The 12,078-nt window shown below is 34.7% G+C and overlaps 2 protein-coding genes across 2 annotated transcripts; both read left to right on the top strand.

Annotated features, from left to right (window-relative positions):
* Positions 1–459: 459 nt before the first annotated feature.
* On the top strand, positions 460–5,133 carry gdf10b (growth differentiation factor 10b). The gene is made up of 3 exons (XM_055177130.2): positions 460–911; positions 1,517–2,394; positions 4,771–5,133. Exons 1-3 carry the CDS (start codon positions 641–643, stop codon positions 4,960–4,962), a joined length of 1,341 nt encoding a protein of 446 aa, XP_055033105.2. The 5' UTR covers positions 460–640; the 3' UTR covers positions 4,963–5,133.
* A 1,397-nt stretch (positions 5,134–6,530) lies between these two features.
* gdf2 (growth differentiation factor 2) lies at positions 6,531–10,172 on the top strand. Its single transcript, XM_055176260.2, has 2 exons — positions 6,531–6,995; positions 8,505–10,172. The coding sequence occupies exons 1-2, from the start codon at positions 6,665–6,667 to the stop codon at positions 9,365–9,367; spliced, it is 1,194 nt and encodes a 397-aa protein (XP_055032235.2). The 5' UTR covers positions 6,531–6,664; the 3' UTR covers positions 9,368–10,172.
* The last annotated feature ends 1,906 nt before the right edge of the window (positions 10,173–12,078 follow it).

The raw sequence follows: 12,078 nt of genomic DNA, 5'->3' as shown, positions 1-12,078 counted from the left end.
GGATATAGTACATATGCATGTATAGACATAGCTTACATATACATACTTTATACATATACATATGCAATTTACCTTTTACACTTTCTTTTAAAAACTGATTATTAATTACACAATTTTGTAAGAAATGTAAAAAAAACTTGTTTCAAAGTTAAACACTGTATATTTCATTTTATTAAATTTTATAAAATGTTATTTTATTATTTTATTTTATGTTAGGGACTGTTTAAATTTGTTTTATAGCCTCAATTTGCTTTATATTTGTCTTACACAATACACAATAAATGTTTTTTAATGCAGCCTCTATGTTGCTATTAATTTGTTAAGGTTTAAACAAACACACAAATTGAAGTAACATTTCCACTATAAAGCAATGAGGCTGCGCTGAGCTGCAGAGCATCGTTGTGAGTGATGCTGTAACGCAGTGCAGCCTCTCGTTGGCTGTCTGCCGATCACGTCATCATCTGTCATTGCTTCAGCTGTAAGAAGAAACAAGTGTATGAACTCCTAGTAACTCATACAACAGAGTCTGCAGCCTAGGAGACGGATTACAATATCAATCCTCAGACGGAACCCAGTTTTCCATCACTCATCATCTCGGCTATTCTGTGCTCAATGTAACCTAATGGTTGTCCGAATTTAAATGGATTGTAAAGCTAACATTATGAATATTTCAAAATTTTGCGTCGTAGCACAATTTTTTCTTTATCTTAACGTCTTTAAAGTAAACTTTGTGAGCTCATCCGAGATGGACGGTGATATTCCTGCAACCGAAGCGGCGTTTCTCAATCCGACACGAGACATGATGACCATTAATATGCACAGAGTTTATGATAAATACAGCAAGAAACATCATCACCATCATCACGAACAACAGGACGTGAATACGATCAGAAGCTTCAGAGGCGTCCCAGGTGAGTGAAATCTAAAGTTTTCCAAAATATGAAAGCGCGTAAAAGCGCAATTTGTTATACGTGCGCTTTTTAGTTTTTAACATTATTTGCAGTTTAATGGTTACATATGATTGATTGTATTGCGTATGAATAAAGACATTTTTAATCAATACACATTATAGTATTATATCACAAAGTAAAGGATTAGCATCCATCAAATGCGTAATTATAAATGCACTGTATTAAAAGTCAAAATGCATGTTCGCGTATTCTTTCCATTAGTTGCCATATTTTCTGAGCTGCTAAATTTCTACTGGGGTTGCACTATTAAAAATAGTTGGTCTGAAATGTTAGAGGGGGGAAAATCAAAAAACCTTGAGAGAAGCTGCACTAAACATAACCATATGTTCAGAAACTGATTCAGGAGCAATGTTTATCTTTTTATTAAACTACCTTGTAAACCGTAGAATGTGGTCAAATGTTAAATCTAGAATGTATAAAGTGTGTTTTTTTATTAGAATGTTGTCTGGAAACCTTACTGGCCAATTACATGCTATCCATTAGCTTTTAATTCCATCTATATTCAATAGCATGTTTATTTATCCTTTTCAAATGTTTCATTTCAGAGTTCTCCCACCACAAAGTTTTGTTTGACTTCAACCTGACCTCTATCCCTGATTCGGAAGTTATTCTGAATTCAGTTCTACATTTTAATGACCATCAAGCCCGTCAGCGGCCCTGGGCCTGTCGGCGTGCCCGCGGAGCTGCATGTCGCCTCCAGAACCTTCAGCCGCTAACCCTGTCGCATCTCATTATTAAGGGCACATCACCAAATGCTGCCATTCCCTCTCAGCTGTCAAACATCACATTGTCGTCTAGCAGAAAGGGGCTTTGGCAGATTGTGGATGTAACATCAGCCATCATACAAGCCCAGATTCAGGGTGAGCTATTGCTCACTGCCGAGTTTCACTTTTGGAACAGATTCCAGAGACCCCAGGACCGCTTATCTCATCACAGTTTGCCATTTATTCTTGTGTATACCAATGACATTGCCATAACCGAACCAAACAGTGTTGCAGTGACTCTGCAGAGATACAGTCCATCTCATGTGAGTGATGAGAAGGCAACTAAACCTCACTCAACTTTGTTAAGTTCTAGAATTAGGAGAGGTGTGGACCACATCCAGAGTAATTATCTACCCGATGTCCAGGATAATGATCTGAAGAACAGGGAATTATGGGACAGTGTCTTTATCGCAAAGAAACCCAAACCTTTACCAAAGGTCCAGGAGCATCACGAGGGGTTGAGAGGATCCCAGGAACTCAGCTTTGATGAGAAGACCATGAAAAAAGCTAGACGCAAGCAGTGGAGCGAGCCTCGAATGTGTGCACGACGTTATCTGAGGGTTGACTTTGCTGACATTGGTTGGAGTGAATGGATATTAGCTCCAAAAGCATTCGATGCATACTACTGTGCAGGAACGTGTGGATTCCCAATTCCCAAGGTCAGGGATTTCATCTCTTTACATTTCAAATGATTTCATTCTTTGATTCAATCATAATAAAATAACACTTTACAATAAGGTTGTATTTGTTAACATTAATGAATGTGTTGAACATTGAGCAATGTAGTTTTCAGAATTTTTGTTAAAGGGATAGTTCCAAATTCTGTCATCATTTACTCACCCTCATGTTGTTTTAGACATGTATAAAAAATTCTGATGGATTGTAGTAAGCACACAGTTGGTGGAAACCACTGACTAGGATAAAGAAATATTATGAAAGTATTGTGATGAAGATATTTTAAAAATATATAAAAATATGGTAAGCACACACTTATCATATTACATGTTACACTGAAAAAAACAACTTGTAAAATTTACTTTAAAAAATCCTCGTAACAATTTGCACGAACTTTTTAAAGTAAAATTTACTGCTTTTTTACCTACTAAAATCAAAATGTACTTAAAATTGCATGATAAAACATATGTTAAATAATTAATTAAACGTTACTTAATTATTTTATTTAGAAGTTAGATTTATTTTAATCGTTTAGGTAAAGTCTATTAGTTTTTTTTGAAAATTGAAGCATTGCTGTCCTAATAATATTAAATAAATCTGTTTTCTGTTTGTTATTTTCTTTAACATATTCCTATGGACCTAGTTATTTTTAGTGTTATAAATGGCATTATAACACAAAATTCATGACTGACAACAAGTCAGTCATTGAATAAACTTGATTCGGAACAGAAACGCACACAAACTGTGTTTCTGACATGCATTATCAGCACAGTGGAGAGAATTACAATACAATGTTCTGAACAGGGTTCATGTAAAGAAACACTGATCACCTGAACGGTGACTTCACAAAATTATTATTTACAACAAAACAACATCAATAATATAAGAGCTTAAACCTTTGACATTTTGCTAACAAATATTTAAGTAGTTAAAGTTCTTATCAGTTCTTATTCTGTGATAAAGCTTAAAAAATACAAATATTCAGGCGCAAAGAATTGTGGTTAAACAATTGCAATTTGTTTTGTAAGTTATGTCAACAGGTGAAAACTTAAACAAATTAGCGTCGCACACCTGAAGTAGATAGGTGCGTAGGATAAGAAGACAAAAAGTCTCGTAACATACACAAAAGGCAATTCCTGCACACTATCTGCTTGCTGAAAATGTTTTTAATAATATTTTTTTTAATAATAGTTGCGTTGCTATAGTTGCAACGCAACTATTATTAAAAACATTTTCAGCAAGCAGATAGTGTGCGGGAATTGCCTTTTGTGAACAGGTGAAAACTTAAAATAGTAAGTTGAAATGACTTGCAAAACCAAGTTGTTTTAACTTCCTGCTGCATTTTAATTTTATTTTACAGTGCAGTTGATTGTTTCTGTTAGTTTATGCATTAAATAATGTTAACAAATGAAGAGCTCAAATGCAAAAAAAAGTGTCTAACATGTTTTCTTGTAAATGAGTATTTTTATCAGGCTCTTATGTTTAGGTTCAGTCATTTATCTTTAATTGCAATGAAAAGGTTATTTGTCAGTAACTGAAATGCCCTATTTTTTAACAAATCTCACTTTAGTCATTTCATTGGTGCATGCAAATATCTCCACTTTATAAAGTCTCGGGTCACTCTTCACTGTCCTTTCAGAATAATGGTAAAAATTCTGTCATTATCCTAATATATCAGAAATCTCAATTAACCAGGTAAAAAACTCTTAAACCTTGACATACGCATTTTAGTTCATTCAATTCTCCTTTCATGCACTTTGTTGAAGAATTATCCTGACATTTAAGGGATTCAACCAACAAACTGACATTTCTCAATGGCCTGAGGTTGGGATTAACCGGATTTAAAGCGAAAGTGTTTGATGACCACATAATAGCATTCTGTCATTATCTTATTTTTGATTAAGGTGTCATTTAGCATAATCATTGGTGCAAATTTAGTAGTAGTTGCTCTACACCCTTAAATATAAAATTGCTTCACGTTGTCATACTCTCTAAAAATGCTGGGTTGTTTTTAACCCATGCTGGGTAAATATTAAACAGAACACACCTCTAGGTTAAAAATGACCCAATACTGGGTTGAAAGAATAATTGTAGTTCATTTGCAGTGTGTTCTGTCCAATATTTACCCAGCATGAGTTAAAAACGACCCAGAGTGCATAAGAAACCATTTTAGGCTGAACCGTTCAAGAACTTTTCTGAATCACAAAAAATGTCATGTATTGAAGAATGTCTCCTTAGATTCCATAAAAGTAAAGAAATGATTCTTCTAATTCTCTTTTGACGGATAAAAATGCAGTAACTGGTTATATGTTTTGTTTCATAGTTTTCTAACTAACTTTTCTTGTCATAATGAAATGCAGGTTGTTCAACCTTCCAATCATGCAACCATTCAGAGTATAGTGAGAGCTGTGGGCATTATCCCTGGTGTCCCAGAGCCGTGCTGCGTACCTGACAAGATGAGCTCTCTGGCTGTGCTGTATCTTGACACGAGCAGGAACATGGTACTGAAGGTCTATCCTAGCATGTCTGTGGAGACCTGTGCCTGTCGATAAACAAACCAGGCACCTGATGGACAGATAAACATATACATCACCCATAAAAACACACTATGAACTGTGGGGGAGAACTGTACATACTGAAGCACATCATATGACAAAAATGAACTTTATTGTGTATGCAAATAAGACCTTAAAATCATTATAGAACTTTTGCACACACAAAAATTACATTTCTATACTTTTTCACTTTGAATGACTTGTATATAAGCCTTATTGTAACATAAAATATTAAAACAGAATGACAGATGGAAAGTAAAAATTGTACATAAATCATTGATAATTGTATGTGTCTGCATAGAGGGACTTTCAGTTGGTTTGTAGTCTTGTTAATGTTAGTATGTGCAGAATCTTGCATGCAAAAATAAATCTCACATCATGTTAAAGGGATAGTTCACCCCAAAATAAAAATTAGCATAGATTGTACTTAATCCTAAAGGCGCAGGTGTATATGACTATGTATTGTCTTTCAGCCAGACGCAGTCAGAGTTATAATAAATAATATATCCTGCCTTTTTTAGCTCTTTAATAGCATTGGATAGTGCCCCATTTTTTCCAAGAAGCGCATCCACCATCCAAACTAATCCATATGGTTTAAAGCACATTCCTTTACCTCAGAAGACATTTAATAACTGTATGGATTAACTTTTGTATGGATGGATGCGCTTTTTGGAGCTTAAAATGGGGCACTATCCAATGCCATTATGAAGAGCAAAAATATTATTTCATAAAAGTCGAGTGTCTGAAAAAGTTATATGGCTTAAGAGTGAGTAAAATATATGCTAAATTTCAATTTTAGGTGAACTTATTTCTAACATGGACACTATGAATAATGTTTAATATAATGCTGCCATCTAGTGTTGCATGACTTTCATAGCGCTAGTAGCTCACATATTAGCATTAGTTTTTAACCTCCTCTGCTTTAAAACAGCTGGATTGAATAGTCATAACAAATAGTGTAATAAAGTAATTTTATGAATTATGGATTAATTGTTGCCATAGTTAGTAGTAAAGTTAAAACAAATATGTCTAGAAAGATTTTGTATGTTTTTAAAAATATGTAAGTTATTTATTTTTCAATCTTTTTATGAATATTACTTACATTTTTGTATGCAAAATGTTTCTTTTTTTATATTTTATGCTAAATCCTATTGTAATATGGATGAATAAAGTAAGGGCAAAGGACAGTTTCTTCTAAACTCATTAACTCATTAAAGTCTTACACAACCAGATTCCAAAGATTCCTGCATCAGAATTGTATTGGGCAGTGGACAAAATAAAACCTAAAAACGGAAAACATTGTAATCTATGACGTTAATATTTATCATAGCTGAGGCTGATTAGCTCAACAAGTTCTTAAATAGACACAAACATTTTAAATGACAGATCTGCTTTTGAGACAAGCCTGCGGTCTGACCCTGTAAATACAGAAGCCTTCCCTAAATCAACCCCAATTAGTTTTCAAAGTCTGTTCCCAAAATGTTTACAGAACCCTCATTAAATGCAAGCTTTCTCATGATAACTAAGACATGAGTGACAAAGATAAGACCTGCTGCCCTGCTATTTTGGTTTCCAGTGTGTGCATGGGAGCATGGGAGTGAACCTGAGGTTCACTCGAGGAACCCCAAATTCAACGAATCCCTCACAAAAGTCAGATGTGAAACTTGGATCAGAAAGCACTTATAGCAGCTAAAAGAAAATGCAAGGATTGAGATATCTGGTCCTTCTGGTGTGTATCAGTTTTACCGCCTCGGTTGGGATTTGTGAGGGGAAATCTTTAGGTGAAATTCCCTATTTGGAAGATGCAAGGTTTATAGAGCTTGAAGAAGAAGACAACAATAATGACAAGTTGGAAAGCTTTTTAGGGTTAATGAAGGAAGATTTTTTGAAGAAGTTGAATTTATCAGGTGTGCCGCAGGAGCACAGGAAAGTTCAGCCTCCTCAGTACATGATGGACATCTATAATAAGTATGCATCCGATGAAACTTCAATGCCTCGCTCTGATGTCATTCGAAGCTTTATCATACAGGGTAAGTACACAAAGAAATTTAGCAGAAGCAGTATTTTTAAAGACAAAATATTATGTTATTACAAGCTACCTGTTATTTAGAGATTTAATACTGAACTTAATTATGCAAGTCAATTCAAACTACTATTTTAAGTTTAGACTTGTTATAAGTTGACATAACTTACAAGTTGAAATTGTTTCACTTAATTTGTTAAGTTAAAGTCACATAAAAATATGTTGATATCATTTTTTACTTACAGGCAGAGTTCTCCACACAAATACACCTTTAGGGTGCATATTAGTACCTCAGAGGTATATATTGGTGCCAAAGAGTGCATATTTGTACCTTAATATTACATATTGGTAAAAATGTATACATTTTGTTATACCTATATATAACATATTAGGACTTTTTTAACCCTCAAACGACATTTCATTAATTAAAAAAAGGTTCCCTTCATCTCAGAGATATACAACTTTGTGACTTTTCCTAAATAATCTATCTTTACATACACACACAAAAACCTGGACTTTATTTGGTTGTTCTAAAGGTATGTAAAAAAATTCATTAATCTGTTCCTTGGGGTCAATATGACCCCAATTGAAAGTGAATGGGAAATTCAACATTTTTTTTCCATTTGTCAAAAAATAAATATCAATAAATCCAGCATAAATATGAAAATTTTGACACAGAAATGAAGGCCTGGTTGTTGTGCACAAATGCAAAGCAAAAAACACATGCTCACACAAACACACACACACACATATGTGTGTGCACGAACATGCACGCGCACACACACACACACACACACACACACACACAAACACACACACACACACTTACACTCAGACAGACATTTTTAAATGCATCAAAAACTATGAAAAAATTACTATTTGAAATCATTTTTATTTTTAATGTCCTTTCTAATGTTCATATAAACATAAATTCACAAAATGTTTCACTAAAGTAGTGATGTTGAGCAGTTGTCCATATCCAGTAAAATGAATGGGTATCTATATGAATCTGCTGGTCGAAATGATTTAATTCCTAAACAGTAATTCTTTTATGTTTTTTTAACAATGGCTGAATTCAACACCTGGATCAATATCTAAAAACAATTGAAATCAAATTTAGATAATAATTTATGTACATTTTCATAAAAAATGCTATTTTTCAGGCAAGCCAATGGTGTAGTTGAGGATTTTACTGGTAAACAGGTATAAAAGTACTTCAAATCTCTCAAAACACAGCTTTATTGTATAGATGAGAAGATATATTGTTTGTATTATTGAAAATATATATTTTTCTTACAATTATGCTTTCAATTTTGGAGTCATATAGACCCCAAGGGCCAGAAGTGTAAACAGAAAACAAGGAGCATTTGAGGGTAAAAGGGTATTGCCCCAGTGACAGCTTGGGACCATTTCTGGACCATTTTTTTTCTCAGACAATGTGTGATTAATTTTATAGTTTCTGAGATGTTTTTGTAAAATTATGTTACGTTTTATTCATTAATTTCTTTTTCTACAGATGTGACTTATTCTGTCAGACATGGCAACAAAACACAACACAGACTTCTATTCAACGTTTCCATCCCAAGTCATGAAAAAATTACATTGGTTCAGCTCAGGCTGTTCACTCTCTGGGACGGTGTTAAAACCTCCTACAATGACTTTCTCGCCTCCGTTAATGTTTATTACGTAGAAAATGTACAAAACACGAACATTTTATCTTTTTTGGATGGGAGAGATGTAACTGAGGCCATAAACGCGTGGGAGGCTTTTGATGTGACCACGGCTGTGAGGAGCTGGCATGAATCTGGACATGGAGCAGGTGAACTCCAGGTGGAGCTGGAACAAGACACCAATTCCCTTAAAGATGGATGGCTTGACATAAGTCTTGGTTTAGAGGACAACACCTCAGCTGTTTTAATAGTATTTTCAGACGATCTAGAGAACAGAAAGGCCGAATCAATGAATGAGGTAATGGAGATGCTTCTTCGTGAAAAAGAAGTAGAGTTTTTGGACGATCGTGATCACGTGGACCAGCATCCCAGGAGAAAGAGGAAAGCGAAGAACAATTACTGTCACAGGACATCGCTGAAGGTGACTTTTAAAGACATCGGTTGGGATAAATGGATCGTTGCCCCACCCGAGTACGAGGCTTACGAGTGCAAAGGGGTGTGCAGTTATCCGCTGACGGATGATCTAACCCCCTCCAAACACGCCATCATCCAAACTTTGGTTAATTTGAACGATCCGAAAAAGGCAAACAAGGCATGTTGTGTCCCAACTAAGCTGGACCCAATTACTGTTATGTACCAAGAGAAGGGTGTGGTCACAGTCCGACAGCTATTTAAGGACATGAAAGTGGCGGAGTGTGGGTGTAGGTAGTGTTTGGCTGGTACAGGATCTGTGTAAAAAAATGTATCCATACCATGCAAAAATAGTAGGTGTTGTATTTAATTTATGCTTAATTTTATTTAAGATACCAGAGCAGTTTTAGGGGGATTTCACAGCATCTGGGCTTTTTGTTTTGGATTTTAAAGGAAAACACCACCGTTTTTCAATATTTTACTATGTTCTTACCTCAACTTAGACAAATGAATACATACCTATCGTTATTCAATGCATGCACTTAATCTTTGTACAGCGCATTATGAATGTGTTAGCATTTATCCTAGCCCCATTCATTCCTTAGGATCCCAAACCCTCGGAGGCCTCGATGCTTAAAAAACTCTCGCATGCATAGCTAGGAGTCTCTTTGTTGTCATTTTTGTGTAGCCCTACATCTACAAAAAATAATTTTAAGCATTTTGAAATCGGTAGGGGTGCTGGAACAAACCTGAGATCCTAGATCAAGCCATATATATGTCCCAAGAGGTCAAAGCCCTTGTAGTGCCATATAGATCCTCCAATGCTGTGCACTGTATAATGTATGTATAAATATTTAAATCTTATTTCATTTATTTTATTTTTTACAAACTAATTCTAAGTATTCCAATAATGTGACTGCAGCAGCTCGCAGATAGTGTTCAGCGCTCCCTGCTGGATGTGCTTGTTCGCCAGGTGGTTATATCTAACCTGATATTTCCAAGTGTGCAGTCTGTTTTATCTTCAAAGGGGATGTTTGTCACATTAATACAAGCTTAATCAGCTTGTAAGCTTGTAAGTTTTAAATAATAAACATACCCTATGCTTTTATCAAATATGTCTATTTAGTCATTTTGCTGTAATGAGTGAATATTTAATTTATGTTTTTTTATATCAAAAACTATTTTTTAAAACACAGTGTCCACAACTACACTTTTGGTTGCATTTTCTCCTATCTGACAAGCAAGACAACACTCCAGCCATCTTAAGAAAAGATTCCCGGCATCTGATTGGCCACATGAAATCAGCAGACGGAATTGCATAAGACGCTTTAAAAGATAAAGCAAGATTAGCAGTGTAGCACAAATTAGCATTGAGTGAGTGTGGTGTTATATATGATTTCATCCTGTTGAGACCATGGCCTCTAAATTTAAACTAATCTTTCATACATTTTCTTTAAAGAGATAGTTCACCCAAAAATGAAAAATTAGACATCACTTACTCACCCACATGCTGTTCCAAGCATGTATGAGTTTCTTTCTTCGGTTGAACACATAAGAAGATATTTTCATAAATAGTGTTAAGAACACAGTTGATGCTATCCATTGACTACAGAAGGAAAAACAAAAGTCAAAGGGTACCGTCAGCTGTGTGCTTACCATCATTTATCAAAAATCTGTGTTTAACAGAATAAAGAAACTCATACAGGCTTAGAATGTTTTTGGGGAGTGAACTATCCCTTTAATCCTTTGATTTAAGTAGAAAAAACTAAAAACCCATAAGTAGATTTGAATAAACAAACGCAAATCTGCTGTGTGAAAAATGCATATAATGCAGTTTTTGCCACATGATGAATTGTTCAAATAATCTAATACTTTCTTACGCATTGGTGATTATACAACCAAATCCTTACTGGTAACTAATTCCAGTTAAAATGTGGTGAGACTAATCTATAAAATCTCAAGTGTACACAAGTACATTCCTGTCTCAGTGTTTGTTCAAACATGACCTATTCACCTGTATAACTGTGCCAGTTAGCCTGACATCACCTTTAAAAGTCTGAACTTCTTGTGTTGCTGTAAACAGATTTACAAGAATATATTGTGGCACAAAAGTTGAGACTTAAAGGAGCATTTCACCCGTGGACAAATTAATATTTATTAAAAGTGGATCATATTTGTAGTCGAAATGTAACATACATTTCGAATTTGGTGCCTATTTGACCAAGAAAAGGAGTGTTTGTAGTCTTCTTCTTTTTCCTTTATTTCTTAAAACCATTCCGGCATCTACAGCTATATTCATGGCGAGAACTATCCACAAGTTTAATTCATACACACATGTTGGGGGAGGGACAATTTGGTATCTCCAATTTGCCTAACTTGCGTGTTTTTGGCCTGTGGGAGGAAACCGGAGTACCCGGAGTAGTCTCACCCCCTCTACAAATATATAGGACTTCCTTCTTTCAATGATGCAAAATGATGATTTTTACATCATTGAAAGAAGGAAGTGCAACACTGAAATCCATATTTCTCCTGTCTCTGGGGAAACAGAGGGAATGATGCATGACTATTCAAAAACATGACTGGGTTTCTAACTATACAAAGCTTAATGCAAATGGGTGAAGTGTCCCTTTAAGAAAAAGTAAAAATAAAATAGCAACATAGTAAAATACATAGTATTATTAGACAGAGCAGATAGGACTTTAAAAACACCATTTACACTGATATTAGTATGAAAAGACTGAGCCAGTTAAGTGGAAAAAGGCCTTTGATAGACAGGCTAAGTAAAATAAAACTTCCATTTATGGGTCAATGATGTGACGTTAATTATTTTGTGCCTGTATTGTTCAATTAAATGTAAAAGGGTTAAAATTTCAAAATAAATTTGCAGATTACTTGCATACATTCTCTTTTTTTATGTATGTAAATTTCTGGTTTTATTTAATTTGGAAAGAATATTTGGGGGATAATTGCAAAAATGTCAATGTGGTGTAACCGGTCTATGTCAATTGG

The sequence above is a fragment of the Misgurnus anguillicaudatus genome, chromosome 4, assembly GCF_027580225.2.
Source record: "Misgurnus anguillicaudatus chromosome 4, ASM2758022v2, whole genome shotgun sequence".
Lineage (NCBI taxonomy): Eukaryota > Metazoa > Chordata > Actinopteri > Cypriniformes > Cobitidae > Misgurnus > Misgurnus anguillicaudatus.
This window is presented reverse-complemented; position numbering and strand designations above follow the sequence as displayed.

What these genes read in the sequence shown, in the direction of transcription:
- gdf10b (XM_055177130.2), top strand. Translation starts at nt 641, where the DNA reads ATGGATTGTAAAGCTAACATTATGAATATTTCAAAATTTTGCGTCGTA. An exon ending in AAGCTTCAGAGGCGTCCCAG is followed by an intron (nt 912 to 1,516) that starts GTGAGTGAAATC and finishes GTTTCATTTCAG; the next exon opens with AGTTCTCCCACCACAAAGTT. An exon ending in GTGGATTCCCAATTCCCAAG is followed by an intron (nt 2,395 to 4,770) that starts GTCAGGGATTTC and finishes AATGAAATGCAG; the next exon opens with GTTGTTCAACCTTCCAATCA.
- gdf2 (XM_055176260.2), top strand. Translation starts at nt 6,665, where the DNA reads ATGCAAGGATTGAGATATCTGGTCCTTCTGGTGTGTATCAGTTTTACC. An exon ending in TCGAAGCTTTATCATACAGG is followed by an intron (nt 6,996 to 8,504) that starts GTAAGTACACAA and finishes CTTTTTCTACAG; the next exon opens with ATGTGACTTATTCTGTCAGA.